Genomic DNA, 18,074 nt, shown 5'->3' with positions numbered 1-18,074 from the left:
CGTGCACGTCAAAGTGGGCGCAGGCGGTCTGCAGCCCTGACCAAACCGCCAGGAGAACTTGGCAGCCGCATACCCGTGTAATCGACCAATCGAAACATGGCAACCGTTTCAAACACTTGTTTGTCTGCTAAATTCGACCTTACTTGCGTCGTTGATGATGTTTGCTGATACAGCGCCCTGCTTCTGGCTGTGTTGATTGTGTGTCGACAAGCAGAGCGTCGACGTCACAGCTGTTCAGGGTCCAGTCTAGATTGACCCCACTTGCATCCGCCACATGAGGCGTTCACAACACGGAGTGTGCTCTATGAACGGCATCAGAAACTTTACATCTTTCATCTCAAGTTCGACCCAGTGTTGTTTAAAGCTACGGCTGCTCACAAGGGTATCCGTTTGACCGCTTGCGCAACACCGCAGATCACAATCCACAATCATGCCAAAGTCACGCAGAGAAGCTGAGGCCGAGGTGCGCTCATGGGGATTCACTCACGTCTTCACATGGACGGATGGACCGTAAGCTCAATCACTGCGCTGGAAGGGGATTATGTGCTGATGCAGTCCAGTAACGCGCACTATCCGCCACACAAGCACAGCGGCAAGACAACACATCTCATCCTCGACGGCTCACTGACCATGACATATCCCGACGACGCAGACGCGAGGAAGGAAACTCTTGGCGTAGGCGAACGATGGGATGTTGACGCGAAGAAAGTCCACGAGGTATGGGTCGGTCCATCAGGCTGTACATACGTGATTGGCGAGTGATCCTCATTACAACACCAGATAATAGTCTTACTTCCTTCATCACCCCAAGAACCCATTCTGCCCCAGATACTTGATAACGTCCAGCGCCATCCGATCCGCCTTCTCCAACTCCTGCTCCACCATCTTCTCAAACAGTCCCATCCGCTTCTTGACTTTCTCCTTACCTGGCCCTGTGTCCCGTGGGGGATGCGCCCACCGACAGCCCTTGCCGAACTTGCATCTCCCGTCTTTGCTCCAGTTTTTGCATACCTGGCTTGGTGGTGCTGAGACAGGTGCTGGTGGCGCAATGTTGACGGGCGGGGGTGCGGATTTGGAGGATATGGTCTCCGGTGCGGCGTCGCTGTCGCTTTCTTCCTCCTTGTCTAAATCAGAGTCAGATGAATCTTCCGATGAAGACGATACGACGGACGACTCGGACAAGACAGAGCTCTCGGCGTCCGAGTCTGTGTCGCTTTCGTAGCCGAGACCGAGGAGACTGGTGGGCTGTTGCTGTTTCTTCAGCATGCTCTCGTGGAGTTTCTTTCGCAGGGCTGCGAGTTCTTCTTGCTTTCTGACATCGACCTCCTTCGGCTTTCGATCAGGCTTTGGCGGTTTGGCTTGTTTGGTCCCAGTCGCAGGTTTCCTACGTTTGCCTTGTACTCGGTGCAGGAACTCGAGCTCGTGCTCACGCTTCGCGGACGCTTCTTGGGCCTTCTCAGTTATCCTTTGTTGTGTAGGGAAGTTTCGTCGCCGGTCTTTGATATACGATTGGACATCTGCGGCAGTTTGTAGCGAGATCATCTCTCCGTTATGCTCGAATGCAACACCCTCCACCTTGAACTTGTTTGCGAACGCCGCTTCCTCGTCAATGTCCTCTTCCTCGCTGCTGTTCTTATCTATCACATTGTGCTCGCTAAGACCAAGATTTATCCGCTTCTTCTGGCCTCTCTTGATGTTTGGTTTCGACGCCGGTGCTGCTGGTTTCGGCAGAGAGAAGCCAAAGCTTGGTACCGGAGGGGGCGCGGCCGCCTTCGCTCGCGGAGGCTTTGGGCCTGACTGCGGTTTCTTTTGCGGTAGAGGTGACGCATTGATATCGTGTTCGAGTTTCCGCTTCTGACCTGCTTGGTGTCCGGGCGAATAGCGCGGCACTGCTTGCTTTTGCGTCGTTGGAGGAGACTGTGGGTAGTCTGGAGCGCCATTCATCGTCGAGGACATGTGGTTCGCAAATGCAGCCATGGACTGCATTCCAGCCGGTGTAGACATGGACGACATGGCCTGCGCGAAAGCTTGAGGGTTCATCTGCGGCGGCGGCTGCGCCTGTCCTCCTTGTTGCGGCGGAATAGAGAATGCAGGGTTGCCGTACGCGGCCGACGAGCTAGATTGCTGCTGCGAAGGCTGACGTTGGTGCTGATTGTTCCCTCCTTGGCAGTTCTGAAAGCCTCTTGGGCCCCCTCTCCCCCCATGCGCATTTCCACGTCCTTGGCCAAAGTTGTTACCACCGCGGCCATGACCACCCCTTCCTCGCCCGCGATCGCCTCCTCTCCCTCTATCACCGCCTCTGCCTTGGTTTGGTCCGCCTCTTTGGCTTGAGTAGCTTGGCTGGACATTGTTCGAAACAGCTTTCGGCGGTGGTGGAGGAGGTGGTGGGAACTTGAATGATGTCATGTTGTAGGATAGTCAGTGAAGTGGAGCACTTCGGCAACTTGTGTTCTCACATGCTATGTCCTCAATAATAGGTGAGCAGGACTTTACAGGAAAATGCAGAGAGACAAGTCGCTGTGAGAAACAAGACGCAAGACGCGCCGGAAGTCCGCACCTACATCTTTTCTTATCGATAACACTAGCGCGCTTTGCGGAGGGAAAGAACCGTCATTCGCCGAGCAAGCTCTCACATTTCACAGTCACCACCGAAATGTTAAGGTGACATAACGCCAAATTTTCCTTTCGTCAAAGACACATAGCATGAAGCCTCGACTGTCGCCATCATGTTCATTCTTGTAGGTATAGGTTGCGTTGTGGACTGCGCATCGCGTGTGCATTTCTTTTTGTCCTCCTGCATTCCAATATTTTGAACATCTTTCAGAGCGCTTGAATCAGTCTATTTCGCATTATGATCGCTGCAGCTTGCGATTTCAACCTCTTCTGTTTCGCGTCTTCTACCTTTACCTTCACATGCTGACACCCCACAGAGCACGATACAAGACCTAATCCAGCTCAAACCCCAAGACTTCGGCAAGCCCTCCGCCCAAGCCATCAAAGACGCCATCAACACCAAATACAGCAACAAAATCGTCCCCGGCGTGGGTCTCTGCATCGCGCTCTGGGACCTGCTCTCTGCAACCGAAGGCCTAATCGGCCACGGCACCGGCCTTGTCAACATCAACGCCGAATTTCGACTTGCTGTCTTCCGCCCATTTCGCGGTGAGATCGTCTATGGACGCATTAAGAGCAGCAACCCTGAGGGGATTGTGATTGATCTGGATTTTACGAGTGAGATTTTCGTGCCGTATCAGAATCTCTTTGAGAACAGCAGGTTTGAGAAGAGTGAGAATGTGTGGGTGTGGAATTCGGATGGGACGGAATTGTTCTTAGACAAGGGGGAGCCGGTACTGTTCAGGGTGGAGCAGGAGGAGTGGATCGATCAGAGGCCGACGATTGAGCAGAGGAACGAGGATAACGAGATTGTTGACGAGAGGGGGACGGCGTGGAGAGTGATTGTGAGTTTGACAACTCCATTGGGAGATGTACGGTGCTAACGATATGCTAGGGCTCAATGAACCAGGCAGGTCTGGGACCGACACTCTGGTGGGGCGAACAGGAAGAGGAGGAAGGCGACGATGGCGACGTCGAGATGGATGGCACAGAAGAGTGAATCCCAACAAAAACAAGACTCAGCATGGGATGCGTCAACCTTATATACCAGGTCAAAAGCACAAACAATCATCTCATATTTCATACACCCCCGAACGCTTACTACCACCGACCCAGAAACAGCGCTTAGGAAACGAGCACATCCATCCCCTTCCTCACTACCGTCCACCCCTCGCTCTCCGCCCCCGCCGCATCAACAAAGAACTCACTACTGCTTTGGTTCCCGCCCACCATCCACTGCGCCCAAAATCTTCCCGCTCTGCCCATCTTCCCTGCACTCCCCTCACTCAGCATCTCCACGTCCGTGCCCGGCAACACGCCATACCAGGTCGGCACGCCCTTCGCCACGGCGTTAAAGTCTGCTCTTACGCCTGAAGCGCCGTGGTCTAGAGACACAAGACCGGTGTCTGTGGAGGCGGTGGAGAAGTAGAACACCGGCTTGGTGGTGTTGGCAGCCATCGCTCTGGTCTCCGCAGTGCTCGAGGTCTTTCCCGTATCCAAAATTGCCAGACTCAGGACTCGAGGATCTTCAGCCGCGGTGTAGAGGTCTGCGCCGGCGCAGCTAGTGCCCAGCATGCCGACCTTCTCTTTATCGACCTTCTCCCATGCGTCCTTTCCAGCTTGGCTTTCCACAGTATTGAGCGCGGACGCAGCCTCTCCACAAGCCAGCACCATCATACCCCAGCTCGCTAGCTCTTCGTTCAACGTCTTGTACGGATCTCCAGACATAGTATTGCAGATGCTGTTGCCCCAGATAATGACTGGCACCGAGTCGGCGACGACGAATAGGTTCGCGGGTTGGTAGATGGTGTGCATCGGAAGGAGAGGGTTGGAAGTCGTTGTTGGGGCATAGGGACCTGTTCCTGAGACTTGTCGGGCTGTCAGGGGAGAAGTGGCAGAGGTGCTGTTGTAGGGAGCTGAGATGGCGGCTATGATGCTTGAGGTTAGATTCAGGAATTTGATGGTGTCCATGTTGAGCGTCTTGCTGTTTCAACAAATGAGTGTGGTGCGGTTGATCGTCATCGACAGAATCTGTGTCGTGTCCGTCGTCTATATGTCCTTCCCATCTTATTTCATCACATTCCATCACCAATCTCCTTCATTTCTTCGACCTCTTGCTGTTGTGGGTCATTGTGGTGTCACAGCTTATAGAAGGTCTCTTGCACTATACATGTTTCCGTAAGGTGTTTCATAGGCGCGCATTTCAACATCGCAGCCGCGAGAACCCTGCTATCACACCAGATCAGTGATTGTGAGTGGTTGAAAAATGTTTTTACCGGCTGGTGTCCATTCGCGTAGCCGCTGAGATGAACGGAGGTACATGTCGGTATGCAAAGATGATGAGCGCGGTGTCTGGACGAGTGACATGCCTACAGTCTGGCAGGAGGCTTGTCAGGGCCATTGAAACCTCCGAGTGCTTGGCACATGAATCTTTACAAAGCTGCTGGATCTTCGGAGTGTCGCTGGATACGAAGCGTTACGGCGTGCTCAGATGCGCTGAGTAAGTGACCCTCTGGTTGACAGACGCTGCCTTGCACAGCACGCTCGAACATATGCTTCCCGAGCACGGCCTTACCGCGTCTCATCGGCATTCGCGCCGACAGTAATACACAATTCCTGCTGCAAAAATCGCTCTTATGAATGTTCGACTAATGTGTGCACGATGGTGTTTGAGGATGGAGGAGGCTGGGTGCGATTTCACGGCGCCATCCCAATCGGGCAGTGACGCCGTACCGAGGCCTCCGAGGCTCGACTTCTCCGCGATTCAACCCCACGAACGGCGCTGCCGGCACGAGTAACGCAATCCGTTGATACGGCCGAAACCTAGAAAGTGTTTTCATAAACCGCAGGTATCCTTAACTTGACTGTCTCGTCACTTCTAACTTCTCCTCCTCCCGTGAACGTCTCCGCTTGGCAAAGTGAAGCCAGCTCAGCATATCGTTGACAGCGCATCACTTTCATCTCGAAACAACTTCACAATGCCTTCTTACACATCCGTCCACCTCAAGGAGAGGCCGCAAGATGCCATTGTTGCAGGCAAGACCTTCGAGACAAAGCAGCAATCCGTGCCCTTGGCGTCCTCTCTCCAAGATGGCGAAGTCCTCTTCCAGACACTCTACCTGAGTTTAGATCCCGCGATGCGCGGCTGGCTGAACCCGACACGATCGTACATTCCCCCTGTCAAGATCGGCGCTGTGATGCGCGGCAGTGGTATTGGTCTCATCGTCGCTTCGAAGAGCAAGAAGTTCCCCGTTGGCACATACGCGAGTGGTATGTGCGGGTGGTCTGAGTACGCGGTATTGAAAGAGAAAGATGTTGAATCGCTGGATCTGCCGAACGGTGCTGTGCCGACTGATGCGCTGGGTTGCCTTGGTATGACCGGCTTGACGGCATACTTCGGTATCATGGAAGTTGGTCAGGTCAAGGCTGGCGACTTTGTTGTTGTTTCTGGTGCAGCTGGTGCAACAGGAAGCGTCGTTGGCCAGATTGCGAAGTTGAAGGGCGCGAAGGTGCTCGGTCTGGCTGGTGAGGACAGTAAGGTTTCGTGGCTGAAAGAAGAACTGGGCTTCGACGAGGCTTTGAACTACAAGGATCCACAGTTCAAGGACAAGTTCAGGGCTGCGACCAAAGGCCTCATTGATGTCTACTTTGATAATGTTGGTGGAGAGATCCTCAATATGGCGCTCGCGCGAGCGAAGCCCTTTGCTCGCTTCGTCATGTGCGGAGCTATCAGCGAGTACAATAACAAGAAGCCGCAAGGTCCATCGGTGCGTATCTCACCAACTATTGAGCGGTTTCGATATGCTGACAAACACAGAACTATCTTATGATCATTTCGATGCGCATCCGAATGCAAGGCTTCGTTGTCTTTGACTATGCTGACAAGTACTCTGCAGCAAGGAAAGAACTTGCTCAGTGGCTGTCGGAAGGCAAGCTCAAGAGGAAAGAGACCATCATCAAGGGTGGTATCTCGAAAGCAGAAAGTGCGTTAGTGGGTTTGTTCGAGGGCAAGAACACTGGCAAGACCCTGGTAGAAGTTGCAAGGCCGGAAGATGCCAAGTCGAAGCTATGAAGCTGTAATGCCGGCAATGAGACGGTATTGAACATAGCTGAAAGAAAAATACAGGTGTCGTTACACATCAAAAGGTGCGCATTGGGCGGTGAGGCGCTAAGCCTTGCAGTTGACATGTGAGCGCGCGTCCATGCGGTCAGCCTTGGACAAAACGCTGTGCGACTGTTGACAACATTTTCTTGAGTCCGTTTGTGATACCACCGAGAAAATTATTCACGAGACAAGCAACAAGTGTAATAGATACAGCAGACTGACACCATCCTGGTATTGATTGATGCCTGGACTTGCCTTTTGATGCCCAGTACATGGGTGTTGGGGCTGACAGTGACAGTGCAAAGCCACTTCAAGGTTGCTTCGCGGGTGAGGGTGTGCTTCAGGCGGCGATGATACGCTGACAGACATGCAGAGTTTACTTCATCAGGACTTTCAGGCATCCAGCTCATGTACTTCGCATCCGTCAAAGCATCGTGTTGTTGTGAGACTGGCGCAAGATGAAGCAGGGAGAAGCATCTGATTTCGTCTGGTAGGTCGGGTACTGTCGCATTGTCAATGCCCGACCAGTTGATATAAGTCTAGCCGTGTGCTACACCCTTACCCATTTCCTGCGAGATACGCCTGTAATACTTTCACAAAGGCTGCATGCTTACGAGACCGATTGCCTTCTTTCACTATGTCTAGGGCTACGTCAGACGGTCCGTTCCTCAGAACCACGTCTTTACATTCGCTCGGTCTCAGAAATGGCCGCATGCCAATCTGTATGTGGACGCGGTTGATGCCGAGCGAGTCCTTCACACAAGCCTCCGCGCTAAGCGCAGGTGGGGCGACGCAGCGCTGTGCGCCCGAGGAAGTAAGGCTCTCCAGGATGCGGAATTGAGTTGAATGATGTGCAGAATTCTTTCGACGCTCACTCAGCCATAGGGATACCCAGAGAACAGCTGCTTGTATAGCTTGAGCTTGTGCGGCTGGTGCAACGTTCCCCTGCTTTTGTCCGGTCGTGGCGCCTGGAGTGGGGGTGGAAGGAGCGCAGCAACCACACCCGTCAGCAACCCGTCGTCCTGTCACTTTACATCATCGCCAATCGTCAAGCCCGGCGGTCGTGCCACGGAAACCGTCAATGTGTTGTACAGGACAATCGCATTTCGAGTATTTTAATGGACAACATCACTGGCAGCCCTGACGGCTAAGCTTCTTTCAGGGTTTCGAATATCGCAACCTGATTTGGTTAATATAATGGTTGCTGAAATGTACAGACCCCTCTGAACTTGGTTCACTACTGCGACAGGCTTACGTTATGTAAGAATGAAGGCTTCTAAGTGGCTGTTTCTATCTTGGTTGACAGAATTGACAGTCCGGTACATGTCCTGCAGGGCAACAACGTTGTGAACGGCCACCCACAAGGCTGTCCGCCCTCATGAACCACAGTACTTACCTACTGTACGCATCACTGTACCAAGGTCAGGGGGGTCTGCATATTTTTGCAAGCACCGATAATAGCAAACACAGGATTTTCGCAAAGGCAACCCTGGTATGGCCATGTGATTTGTACTTCAGCCCGATCCTCGACAAGTAAGCCGCATTCCAGCAAGTTGAGCCACCGCAGGGTTTTCATCGTCAACGTGGCTTGTTCAGGATTGCGCCTTTTATCCTCGCCATAAGGTTCATGGCGCTGTCGAAGAGGCGCTAGCCGCAATTGAAACCCTTCATTCAGCCAACTGCGGCCTCCCAGGAAGTGAGGCACACATAGCATCCTCGCAGTTTCTATGGTATGGAGTATGCCACGACTACAGCATGGGACGGTTCGAGCCATGGATTGCGGATAATATTTCAGTATACTTGCAGTCCCCCCGACGCTGGTCGTTCTGTAACAGTTTCAAAATGTCGCATCCAGTTGCCTACACATATAACGAGGAGCCAGAAGATGACTTGGATCTTGAGATTGCCTGGACCGGCGGAGACTTGCACATTACTGAGCTTGGCAATAGCCTCGATGCTCTTGCGAGGCAGAACGAACCGGTGAGTAAGCTATCCGGGTGTTTCCATGAGTCACCCGACTTCCGGCGATGTGGCTGACGGTGAGCGTAGCTTAATGGAGGTGACCCCGAGCTCAGCTGGTCTCGTACAGATCCACCTCTTGACGTCCCTGCATCAATCGACACTCTACGAAATGAGAACAACGACTCAAATCTCGAGCACCTGTTTTCTGTCGACCAGTCTCACTTACTAACTCCTGCTGGCCCTCCAACAGAAAATGAATCAGCTTGGCCAGATCACAACGGCACGTTCTCATCTGCACCATGTCCAAATGGCCATGGCTGGACTGGCGGTTCATTGTCGTTCTCTCTAACACCTCAGAATCCTTCTCTTTATTCTAACGACTCAACCAGAGAGGTCATCAGAACGGGTCGACTGCACGTTCCAGCTGCTCCATGGCCTCCTCTAGCACTTCGATCATTTGCGACAGAGGGTGCCCACCATACCGGAACTCAGATATTATATTCTGCATATGACCGGGAAGATGTTACTGTACCGCCGTGGAAGCCTTCCGAGGCCGGAAAACCTGGGTGTTCCTTCAATGGCCTGGACCTCAACAAGAACTCTGCCTATCATCCGGAGTCAATAGGACTATACAACTCTGCTGCTGCTCGTCAACATCGACATGTTTCAAGATTTTCTCATGGCCATAGAGCAACACCACAATCGGGTTCGCACTTACTGCCTGGTAATCCGATTTACCAACAAACAGACCCAAAGCGATGTGTCACTATGGGGCGGAGTCTGTCGTCTCAAACATTTAAGTTCGTGTCTTTGGCCGGAGAGGAGATGTCGCGGAGTTCATCTCTTAGTCAACTGAGGTATGCCTTCGAGACCCATAATTTACTATGCAGGCTGACATGGATTAGCACCAATCGACAGTTCGTGACATGTACCGTTTGCGGCCGTACCTACAAAGGCAAATACTGCAAACGGAATTTGCGACGACATGAGCAGGGCGAGCATAGCGAAGATGGACCTCCCATATACTCTTGCAAGATTCTTGGCTGTGGTCACACCTACAAACGCAGTGATGCGCTTCGGGTGCATCACAGGAAAACCCATTCGGAGCCATATGATCACCGCTGGCCTGACGTAGAAGGACGCGTGAAGGTTAGCGAAGGCGCCCGTGACGCTGCAGTCAGTGGCCTTCATTCCGACTCAACATCGCTTGCCAGTCGCAACTTCGGTGGCCATTATCACCCACATGTACCATCATGAGCCAATGCATTCCGTACGAGCAAAGCCAGTGAAGCGACGGTTCCTACCGAGTTTGTGAAGCTCATCGTTCTGAGCATGTTAGCAAGGACCCATATCTGGCCTGCGGTGCAGTCGAAATAAGCTCGAACCAATGACCTATCCGCCGCTCACGAGCCAGTCAGATGCACTGAAAGACAGAGATCCTACAACGATTTGAGGATGGTGAGGTGGACGTGCCCATCCGTTGATCCACGCATGCGACCAACATAACAGATTCACGCAGCTCATCAAGGATCACAGGCGCTAAAAGCAGCAGTGGGCGTACAATCCGACCTCGAGAAAGCTCGATATTTGTATTTCTCAAGATCCGGATTGGTTGGGGTTACATGGATGGTGCTTTGGAGGAGGGCAAGCGCTTACTAGTCGTCCAACCACAGCCGAACACGACTGCAGCGCTTTGTCGGGACCACTTTTACTACGCAGAACACCATCGAACCCGATTTTCGACAAATGTTTATTCGCGGCTACAAGCCGTAGTTCGCATGTTAGGCGGCCACCTGGCACTGTTACGCTGAAGCGTGCGAACAGGAGGTAGGTGCATCTTCACATACAAAATGCTTTCCTTATCTTTCATCTGCTCAACATCCACTTATGGACGTTGAGCTTTACTTTGGTTTTGAAGATATACTTCAAAAGTATCTTTCGTATTACCAGCTTACGTGCTCATCATACCTTTGTATGATCTGTGGGCGTCGGTCTTATTTTCATACAGTGTGTGATAGATTAGTTTATTTTCCAAGATCATTTTTGGCAGCCATCATGGTTATGGTCTTTCTTTTGATGTTTACAACTCAGCACTCAAGCACAGGTTTATGCTCACGCTTATCGAGAAAAGGACAGTAGCCATGCGAGCATGAACTCAATATTGTAGAGACACCAAAAGAGGGTTCTTCTATGTTCTTCTGTTGTTCGCCGATCTTTACAGCATTCTTTGGTAACCAACTCCACTTACCAAGAACGACAAGACCAGGCTCTCGAGTTGCAGGAAAAGCTAGCCGCAACATCCCGGTGACAATCTCTTCAACGTTACTGCTCGAGGCTCTCAGCACAAGTACAATCATTTTACTGCCCTTGTACCTATAGTCGTGGTCCTAAAATGCCTTGTTAGGTTGCAAGTCATCTGAACTGAGTACCTCGTATGACTTCAATACTCGTAGGCTCGTAGCCTACTTTCTCTGCTATTCAAGGTTTAGGTATAAAGAACGCGAATCAACAGTCCATGCGAGATACTCTCTGGAAGGTTCGATTGGAATATTGGCCCGGGCGGTGTCCTCAGTGAACCTTACTCTCGAGGCAGTGGTAATCAGCGCGTCCAGACTGCATTTCCATTGGACCTACCGACCTGCACCTTGTGGAAGCTGTGGACTCGAATCATGTCGGTAGATACGTTGGCTTCAGAGCTCTGCAAAGACCACGTGATCGTTCTGGTATGCGGCTAGCCTTGCATGATGTGTTGTTCGATGCACTGCCTGCATCTTGGGTGACAAGCAGCGCAGATGTGATGTGCGTATGCAGAACCGATGCAGAACCGATGCATCGCCCTCTGACTCGCTACAGGGTTGTTGTTAGGGTGCTCGAACAATAATCTTGAAATTTCCAATGCCACGTCGAACTGACTTTCTGGAGAGGGGTGGGGCAATTACCCCGGTGATACGCCAACGCTTCTGCAGCCTCGCGCCATTGAGAGCTTAGTGTTGACAGATTAGACCCTACTTTGAGTGGAAGTGCGATGTGTTAACGAGGACCTGGTGGGCTTTGGAGTTTCTTGCATGTATTGATCACTGAGAGTTCTTTGTGGCGCCAGGCGATGCTCTGAGTTGTCGCCCGCGATGCGGCCATCTCTGGTGTTTTATCTCCCGTGTTGTGCTGCATGTTGTCGCCTTTGGAAGGTTATGTATTGAGCCCTGGGATGAGGGGTGTTAGCCTCTCACTCTGGAGATCTTCTTGACTGCACTTCAGTGTAGATGCATCGAGCTGGCCGGCTCACGACACGATCTGTATTTGGTAAGCATGCCTCACAGCGTTGTTGTCTGCCAGCGCACAGGTGTCGACGATTGGTGTTGTTCGAGTCCTTCATGCTAGGCCGCCGCGCTTGACCAAGTTCAGCTTCTTAAGCGATGCGCTAGTCTCAAGGATGATGGCTGCAAAGATCATCGTGGACTGCGCTGTGCCCCCTCGTTCTTTCTGTCGTGTGTGTTGGCTGCGATTTGGGGTGGGCTTCTGGTCGCAAGGTCGACTGAGCGTAGCGTGTTGCTGCTGCTTGTCCTCCTGGGTCTCTGTTGGCAGCACGCGCTCGTCGACCACACATCTTTTTCTCTTTCACAATACCAAACAACTCCTTCTCTTCCTTGGTGCTTTTCCGACGCAATCGAAGTTTTGGCGAGACTGCTAGAAGCACGACGGCTAGTGTGCAGCTTCCTCTGAAGCAGCCACGTATTCGAAGGGCGCTGCAAGGACCTGCCGCGTTGGCACCAAGCTTGGAGGCTCAACCTTCGATCGTCACAGCGCCGTACTGTCATGAATTAAAAGTCCCTTCGGCAGTCTCTCATTCGTCGGAATTTGCGACGGGTAGGTGTTCGGGAACCATACTGCTTGCCTGATGTTTGCCTGCCACGACAACGCTGCAAGCGCCCTGGGGCTTAGGTATGTCGCGGTCCTCAAGGATATTGTATGATACTTCAGAGCCGGTTGTCGCTGGTTGAAGGGATGCTGAATGCCAGTCTGCCAATGTGATCGAATATGTCGGAACCTCCTCCCCTTATACTCGGTATGATGCCCGAAGAGATCTGGGATTTCACCTTTCCATATCGTGTTGACTCCGATACTACCGGTTATGACTATCTCGGTCATGCATCAAACGTGATTACAAGCCCTTCGGTAAGCAAATCTCCCTTGTTGGTGTCATGAGGCTGGCCGAAAGTCAGCTGATTAGCAGCACAGTCTTCCAACACCTCTTTCGATTCAAGGAATTCGATTCCACGGTCGACTTGTATTCAAACATGGTATTCCGAGCCACTAGGCGACGCGCACGCCTTTTCTGATGAGCCTAAGCTCTTTAGTCGGTCCACTGGCAATACTGTTGATCCCTCCATGTTCAGTGTGCCGTCTGGCTCGAGAGAATCAGAGAGGGTAAGCGAGTCTTCGAGAAGGACGTCTGGCCTCTCCAAGTAAGCTACGGGTTTGATTGGGATGTTGAACTTACTGACACAAGTTAGTGTTGGATCTCCCATGTTGGTATGTGATGTTTGCGAGGAGCGGTTCAAGGGTGATTATCGTAAGAAGAACCTGACCCGACACATGCTCAGTATGCATGGCGATAACAAGCTCATCGTCTGTGAGGTACCGGGCTGCCAACGCTCCTACAAACGAAGCGATGCAGTAGGGGTGCACAAGAGGAAGGCACATCCAGACATCGCACCGCCGTTGCTGCCTCGCAAGAACGCAGTGAGATAGTAGCGTAGCGGAAAGGGAGAGTGTATACATACTAAAAGGAGGGCCACCCCGTCTCTATATACAGGCGAAGTTTCGTCTATCGTTGGACCTTTCCATTGTTGATTTGGTGTGAGGTTGACCGGGGAACGGCGTTTGTGGTTGTAACCTATCATAATTTGCCTGTACAGTCAAAATTGGCTGGATTCATAGAACAAGTTTCGTATCACCTACTCACAGAACCTCTTCGGATTCCCAGCGATGGCATATTCCACTGCCTGAGGGCTTCCTTTCCTCTTTTACCAACATGAACTCCCGGCATTCATGGTCTATATCGCCTACAAAAGTGAGGCTGCAGTTGAGCACCACGCTTAGTGCTCAACCAATTACGATGAGCCACGAACACTGGCAGAGCCTTTCGTCATGACACCGACCAATGAGGACATTACAACGAGTCCTAAGCCCGGCCTTGTCAATGCAAATTCACCAGCGCTTGACCGTTCTTTCTTACAATTTGACAGCAGTGGTACCTAGTATTCAGCCCAACGCGACGCACAGTGTACCCGACCTGGAAAAGCTATGTACATAGTACGAGAATACCACACATCTATCTTGAACAAACTCGACACCACTGTGACTACACTTTGACTGCGTGATTCATGTGAGCGAATTTTGCGGGGCACTGCGGAAGCAGCAAGACACGATGTTGTCCTGGGGAATGCATCGCAATTGCTACACCATACACATGCATTGCTGCCCTATCTAGCAGCCACTACCTACATACTCATCAGTTCGTTCAAACCCAGTGCATGGATGATGAATGAGTGTGCAAAGTTACTGTGAACATTCCTCGCTGTGGTCTTGTTGCCTTGTGGAGAACGGTAGGTATTTGAGCGCGTAGGCCTTGTGACTCCACGGGTGTAGTACCCAAAAGAATTCGGAACTGTTTAGTGCACTTTTAGAATGTGCCAACGGTCACCGGAATCATGTCCTTGGATGCCATCGAATTCTCAAAGGACAAAAGGACAGACTTTCAGTACATTCACCATGTCCAACGCTTCGACAGCAGCCCGGCTATTTGCGCTCCACCGCTCTCGATATGAGAAGCGACGCACTTTTTTTTGATACCAAGCTACGATCACGTCTCGTCTGCGTACTTCTAACTTGGATATTGCAGCGTTTTCTCTAACCTAGCCATAGGAGGTACAAGAATGCGTCGGTTGCATGCTTTTAATGAAGTGATGAAGAAGCGGATGTGCTTGGTGGAATAGTCTTCGGCATACAGGCAAGAGTCTGAACAATAATTGATGCTTCTATCGAATTGATGATGGCATCGTGGGGAAGGAAAGTGTGGGGAAGCCACCCCCACATCTGCAGCCCTGCGAAGCCTCATCTGCACGATGACCTGCCATGACCACGACTTCGTCATCAATGATCACATATCTCCCGCATCGAGCCTGTATCGAAATCCATCGCGAACCGCGCCTTGCACGTCGCGGACTTCCACTTTTGATCTTCGAGGCCGAAAGATACGCGAATACGCGTCCCATCTTTACCTCTTCAAGGCGCTTTGTGAGTTGGTGAGAGGTAACGGAGCGCTTCCATCCGCCCACTTTACCCAAGCCGCTATCGAAGTCGACAAGGCGATACCCACTCACACCGCGGGTATAAACGATTTTCAAATCTTCTGACAGATCATTGCATGGGCAGGCATGGCAGGCCTACTCTACATCGTAAATGACTTCTGTCTTGAGGATCGTTGTGAACAGGACAATCTCATGAGTTCATTGCAATACCCGCCTGCAAATCATCGCGTCCCACGCCGTCAAAACCCACCTGTACATCCTCGCTCACATCGTGCTTATCGAAGAATCTCTCTTGCTTGTACCGCGCGAAGCAAGTCCGTGGAAGGTTGAACACGCTACCACCTCCCCTTTGCGGAAGTGCGTGCACCTGAACCAAGATCCTCCACCCTCGATGCTGCCGCCCTGATATCGCATCATGGTGCACACAATTCTCCACATGCGCATCGTCTGCACTTGCACGTCACCCACATCCCTCCAGCTTTTCTCGTTCGTGATGTTGTTGCCATGCATTCCCGCGAATCGAATTTTCGTCTGCATCTGTTGATCACCAGGCTGTTCGTTTGAAAATCCCGCTTGTGGCGTAGACTTGCGCACAGAGGCAACAAGGCGCGTCAGATGTCAGGTGGCCAAGGAATGATCGGGGTGCAGTCGCAGACGGATTGGCTGGCGATTGCGTCTAGCGAAAGAGCTAAAACTTGGTGGCGGCAAGCCCGCAATGCCCAGATGTGGGGAGCAAGGCTTTTCTCGATGCGCTTGATGGTGGATGGGTGCATCGTGTTGTGTAAACAATGCCATGGTTATGCAAAGGTCAAAATGGAGTGAGAAGGTAACAAAGAGAGCATAGAAAATAAAAGTCACAACACAAAGAAAGAATTGTAGAACATGATTCGTATCGATTGATTATATACATTACGAGGTTGCAATCAACAACCCCTGAGTAAAGCCAAATGGATATAGCAAAACACACCAACACCTTGCTCATTCAGCATGCACCATCATGCATCCCATCATACACCATTACTCGTTACTCATTGTATGCTTAAACAGCGGAGTTCTTCTCATTGTAGGTTTCGTTGTACTGAGCAGACCTCTTGCGAGTAGCCTGGGCCTCAGCGTCTGTCAAGCTCATGCGACGGTTGTCAACAGCAGCGTCCTGAACGTCCTGGAAGGAGACAGAAGGAACGAAGCCAGGAGACTGCCACGCCTTGGAGATCTTGCCGTAGAGCTCGTCGACCTGCTCGAGGGAGAGACCCTTGGTCTCGTAGATCATGGCCCAGACGAAGAAGATGCAGATGAAGCAGCAGCCACCCCAGACGAAGAAGACCTTGGCGCCCATGTCGGCATTACCTGGGCCAGAGTCGACCATGTAGGGTGTGGCGTAACCAATAGCGAAGTTGAGGAGCCAGTTGGTGGCGGTGGTGAGGGAGAGGGACTTGGCGCGGACCTTGAGAGGGAAGATCTCACCAGTGACGACCCAGGCGACGGGACCCCAGGAGCAGGCGAAGAAGAAGATGTAGATGCAGACGAAGGCGATCAGAAGACGCTGGACGGGGAGGTTGTCTGTGCCGACGACGGTACCGGCGATGGCGACGATGAACTGGCAGACAGCCATACCGATGGCTCCGAAGAGCAAGAGCTTGCGACGACCCCACTTCTCAACGAGCCACAGACCAGGGATGGTAGAAACAACGTTGATGCAGGAGGTGATCATGGTGATGACGAAAGCGTTGCTGATACCAGTGTTTTTGAAAAAAGAGGTACCATAATAGAAGATGAAGTTGATACCCGTGAGTTGCTGGAGAGCCTGGAGAAGGCAACCTGTCGCGAGACGCTTGCCCAGGTTGCCCTTGAAGCAGTCGAGGTAGGTGGCCTTGCCGAGGGACAGCTCGTACTCGTGGTTGGCAGTGATCTCAGAAAGCTCTTCAACGAGGGCAGGGTGTTCGATATCAAGCTTGCGGAGCTTGGCGAGAGACTTGGCAGCCTGCTCAGGACGGCCCTTCTTGATGTACCAACGAGGAGTCTCGGGGATGAAGATGCAACCGACGAACATGATGATAGCCCATGCGAACTGGACAGCGATGGGAATGCGGTAGGAACCGGTGTCATTGCGGTCCTTGGTGGCGTTGTCGACAATAGCAGCGATCAAGAGACCGACAGTGATGGCGAACTGATAACAACCGACAACGGCACCACGGATCCACTTGGGGGAGGTCTCAGACTGGTAGAGAGGGATTATCGCAGAGATCATACCAACTCCGTAACCAGCGAAGAAACGACCTGCAACGAAGAGGGGGATGTCAGTGGCGACGGTCTGGAGAATGACACCAACGCAGAAGACGACGTTGGAGACGACGAGACCGTAGACACGGCCGAGCAGATCAGCAGATGGGGCGGCGGTAAGAGCACCGAAGAAGGTACCAGCGGACAGGATAGAGACGATTAGGGACTTCTGCGACGAAGTGATATCGGGGAGGTGGTCATCGGCGTTCTTGTAGCCAGTGGAGAAGAGTTCCCTCCAGTGGTTCATACTCATGATACCACTAATGGTACCGGTATCATAACTGTGAACGTTAGACTGAATCCCGAAGGTAGGGAAAGTGTGACGACATACCCGTAGAGAACACCACCGAAAGCGACGAACAGACCGATCATAATGGCAGGCACCGCCGAACCAGGCGTGCCCGCAGGGGCCTTGAGCATGAAACCCATAATGGCAGATGTCTTCGTAGAAGAAGCTGTGTAGATGGGTAGTGTAGAGCGGATGAGGTTCACAGCAGTGAAGATGAGATTCCAGGGGCGGCAGGCAATCTACCTTAAGTACTCGTGCACCTGTCTGTTTACACGATATGCGGAGTCCCATGGGCAGCTGCTAGCCTGAAGGCTAGAAGCATGGAGTTTTGCGCTAATGTATTATTGGATAGTGGAGTATGGTCCGAATGTACTGGAGAGCGTCGTACTCCGCCCGACAGGTCTAGCGTTGGAGCTGGAGCGTACCAGACGGGCCATTATGCAAACCAAATTTGTGATTCGCAATCAAGACCATCGTGAACTAATTGTGCTCAGTAAGCTTCGAGTTGAAGCTG

General features: G+C 52.0%; 7 protein-coding genes across 7 annotated transcripts; 4 read left to right on the top strand and 3 right to left on the bottom strand.

Moving 5' to 3' along the window:
* Positions 1 to 430: 430 nt before the first annotated feature.
* On the top strand, positions 431 to 762 carry BU25DRAFT_353181 (uncharacterized protein; the record flags this gene model as incomplete). Its single annotated transcript, XM_033703446.1, has 2 exons — positions 431 to 510; positions 561 to 762. The coding sequence occupies 2 exons, from the start codon at positions 431 to 433 to the stop codon at positions 760 to 762; spliced, it is 282 nt and encodes a 93-aa protein (XP_033556277.1).
* Positions 763 to 801: 39 nt separating this feature from the next.
* BU25DRAFT_309219 (uncharacterized protein) lies at positions 802 to 2,049 on the bottom strand (the record flags this gene model as incomplete). Its single annotated transcript, XM_033702105.1, has 1 exon — positions 802 to 2,049. A coding segment is annotated over one exon (1,248 nt), but the record flags the coding sequence as incomplete, so codon positions are not given.
* A 599-nt stretch (positions 2,050 to 2,648) lies between these two features.
* BU25DRAFT_415600 (DNA-directed RNA polymeras-like protein III 25 kDa polypeptide) lies at positions 2,649 to 3,677 on the top strand. Its single transcript, XM_033707572.1, has 3 exons — positions 2,649 to 2,738; positions 2,931 to 3,458; positions 3,509 to 3,677. The coding sequence occupies exons 1-3, from the start codon at positions 2,727 to 2,729 to the stop codon at positions 3,611 to 3,613; spliced, it is 645 nt and encodes a 214-aa protein (XP_033556275.1). The 5' UTR covers positions 2,649 to 2,726; the 3' UTR covers positions 3,614 to 3,677.
* On the bottom strand, positions 3,466 to 4,751 carry BU25DRAFT_218431 (uncharacterized protein). The gene has a single exon (XM_033701289.1). The coding sequence runs from the start codon at positions 4,582 to 4,584 to the stop codon at positions 3,739 to 3,741; it is 846 nt and encodes a 281-aa protein (XP_033556274.1). The 5' UTR covers positions 4,585 to 4,751; the 3' UTR covers positions 3,466 to 3,738.
* A 646-nt stretch (positions 4,752 to 5,397) lies between these two features.
* On the top strand, positions 5,398 to 6,767 carry BU25DRAFT_415599 (NAD(P)-binding protein). Its single transcript, XM_033707571.1, has one exon. It carries the CDS (start codon positions 5,592 to 5,594, stop codon positions 6,441 to 6,443), a length of 852 nt encoding a protein of 283 aa, XP_033556273.1. The 5' UTR covers positions 5,398 to 5,591; the 3' UTR covers positions 6,444 to 6,767.
* A 5,948-nt stretch (positions 6,768 to 12,715) lies between these two features.
* BU25DRAFT_426024 (uncharacterized protein) lies at positions 12,716 to 13,429 on the top strand (the record flags this gene model as incomplete). The annotated part of the gene is made up of 3 exons (XM_033708390.1): positions 12,716 to 12,853; positions 12,917 to 13,143; positions 13,192 to 13,429. The coding sequence occupies 3 exons, from the start codon at positions 12,716 to 12,718 to the stop codon at positions 13,427 to 13,429; spliced, it is 603 nt and encodes a 200-aa protein (XP_033556272.1).
* Positions 13,430 to 16,030: 2,601 nt separating this feature from the next.
* Positions 16,031 to 17,700, bottom strand: BU25DRAFT_353121 (general substrate transporter; the record flags this gene model as incomplete). Its single annotated transcript, XM_033703436.1, has 2 exons — positions 16,031 to 17,552; positions 17,603 to 17,700. The coding sequence occupies 2 exons, from the start codon at positions 17,698 to 17,700 to the stop codon at positions 16,031 to 16,033; spliced, it is 1,620 nt and encodes a 539-aa protein (XP_033556271.1).
* Between the last annotated feature and the right edge of the window lie 374 nt (positions 17,701 to 18,074).

Source organism: Macroventuria anomochaeta, assembly GCF_010093625.1.
Source record: "Macroventuria anomochaeta strain CBS 525.71 unplaced genomic scaffold BU25scaffold_48, whole genome shotgun sequence".
In the NCBI taxonomy this organism is placed as follows: Eukaryota; Fungi; Ascomycota; class Dothideomycetes; order Pleosporales; family Didymellaceae; genus Macroventuria; species Macroventuria anomochaeta.
The sequence above is the reverse complement of the archived record's forward strand: the minus strand, read 5'-3'. Positions and strand labels throughout refer to the sequence as shown.

Bases quoted from the DNA above. Each gene is read 5' to 3' on its own strand.
- BU25DRAFT_415600 (XM_033707572.1), top strand. The intron at 3,459-3,508 runs GTGAGTTTGACA...ACGATATGCTAG, and splicing joins GGACGGCGTGGAGAGTGATT to GGCTCAATGAACCAGGCAGG.
- BU25DRAFT_415599 (XM_033707571.1), top strand. From the start codon at position 5,592: ATGCCTTCTTACACATCCGTCCACCTCAAGGAGAGGCCGCAAGATGCC.
- BU25DRAFT_218431 (XM_033701289.1), bottom strand. From the start codon at position 4,584: ATGGACACCATCAAATTCCTGAATCTAACCTCAAGCATCATAGCCGCC.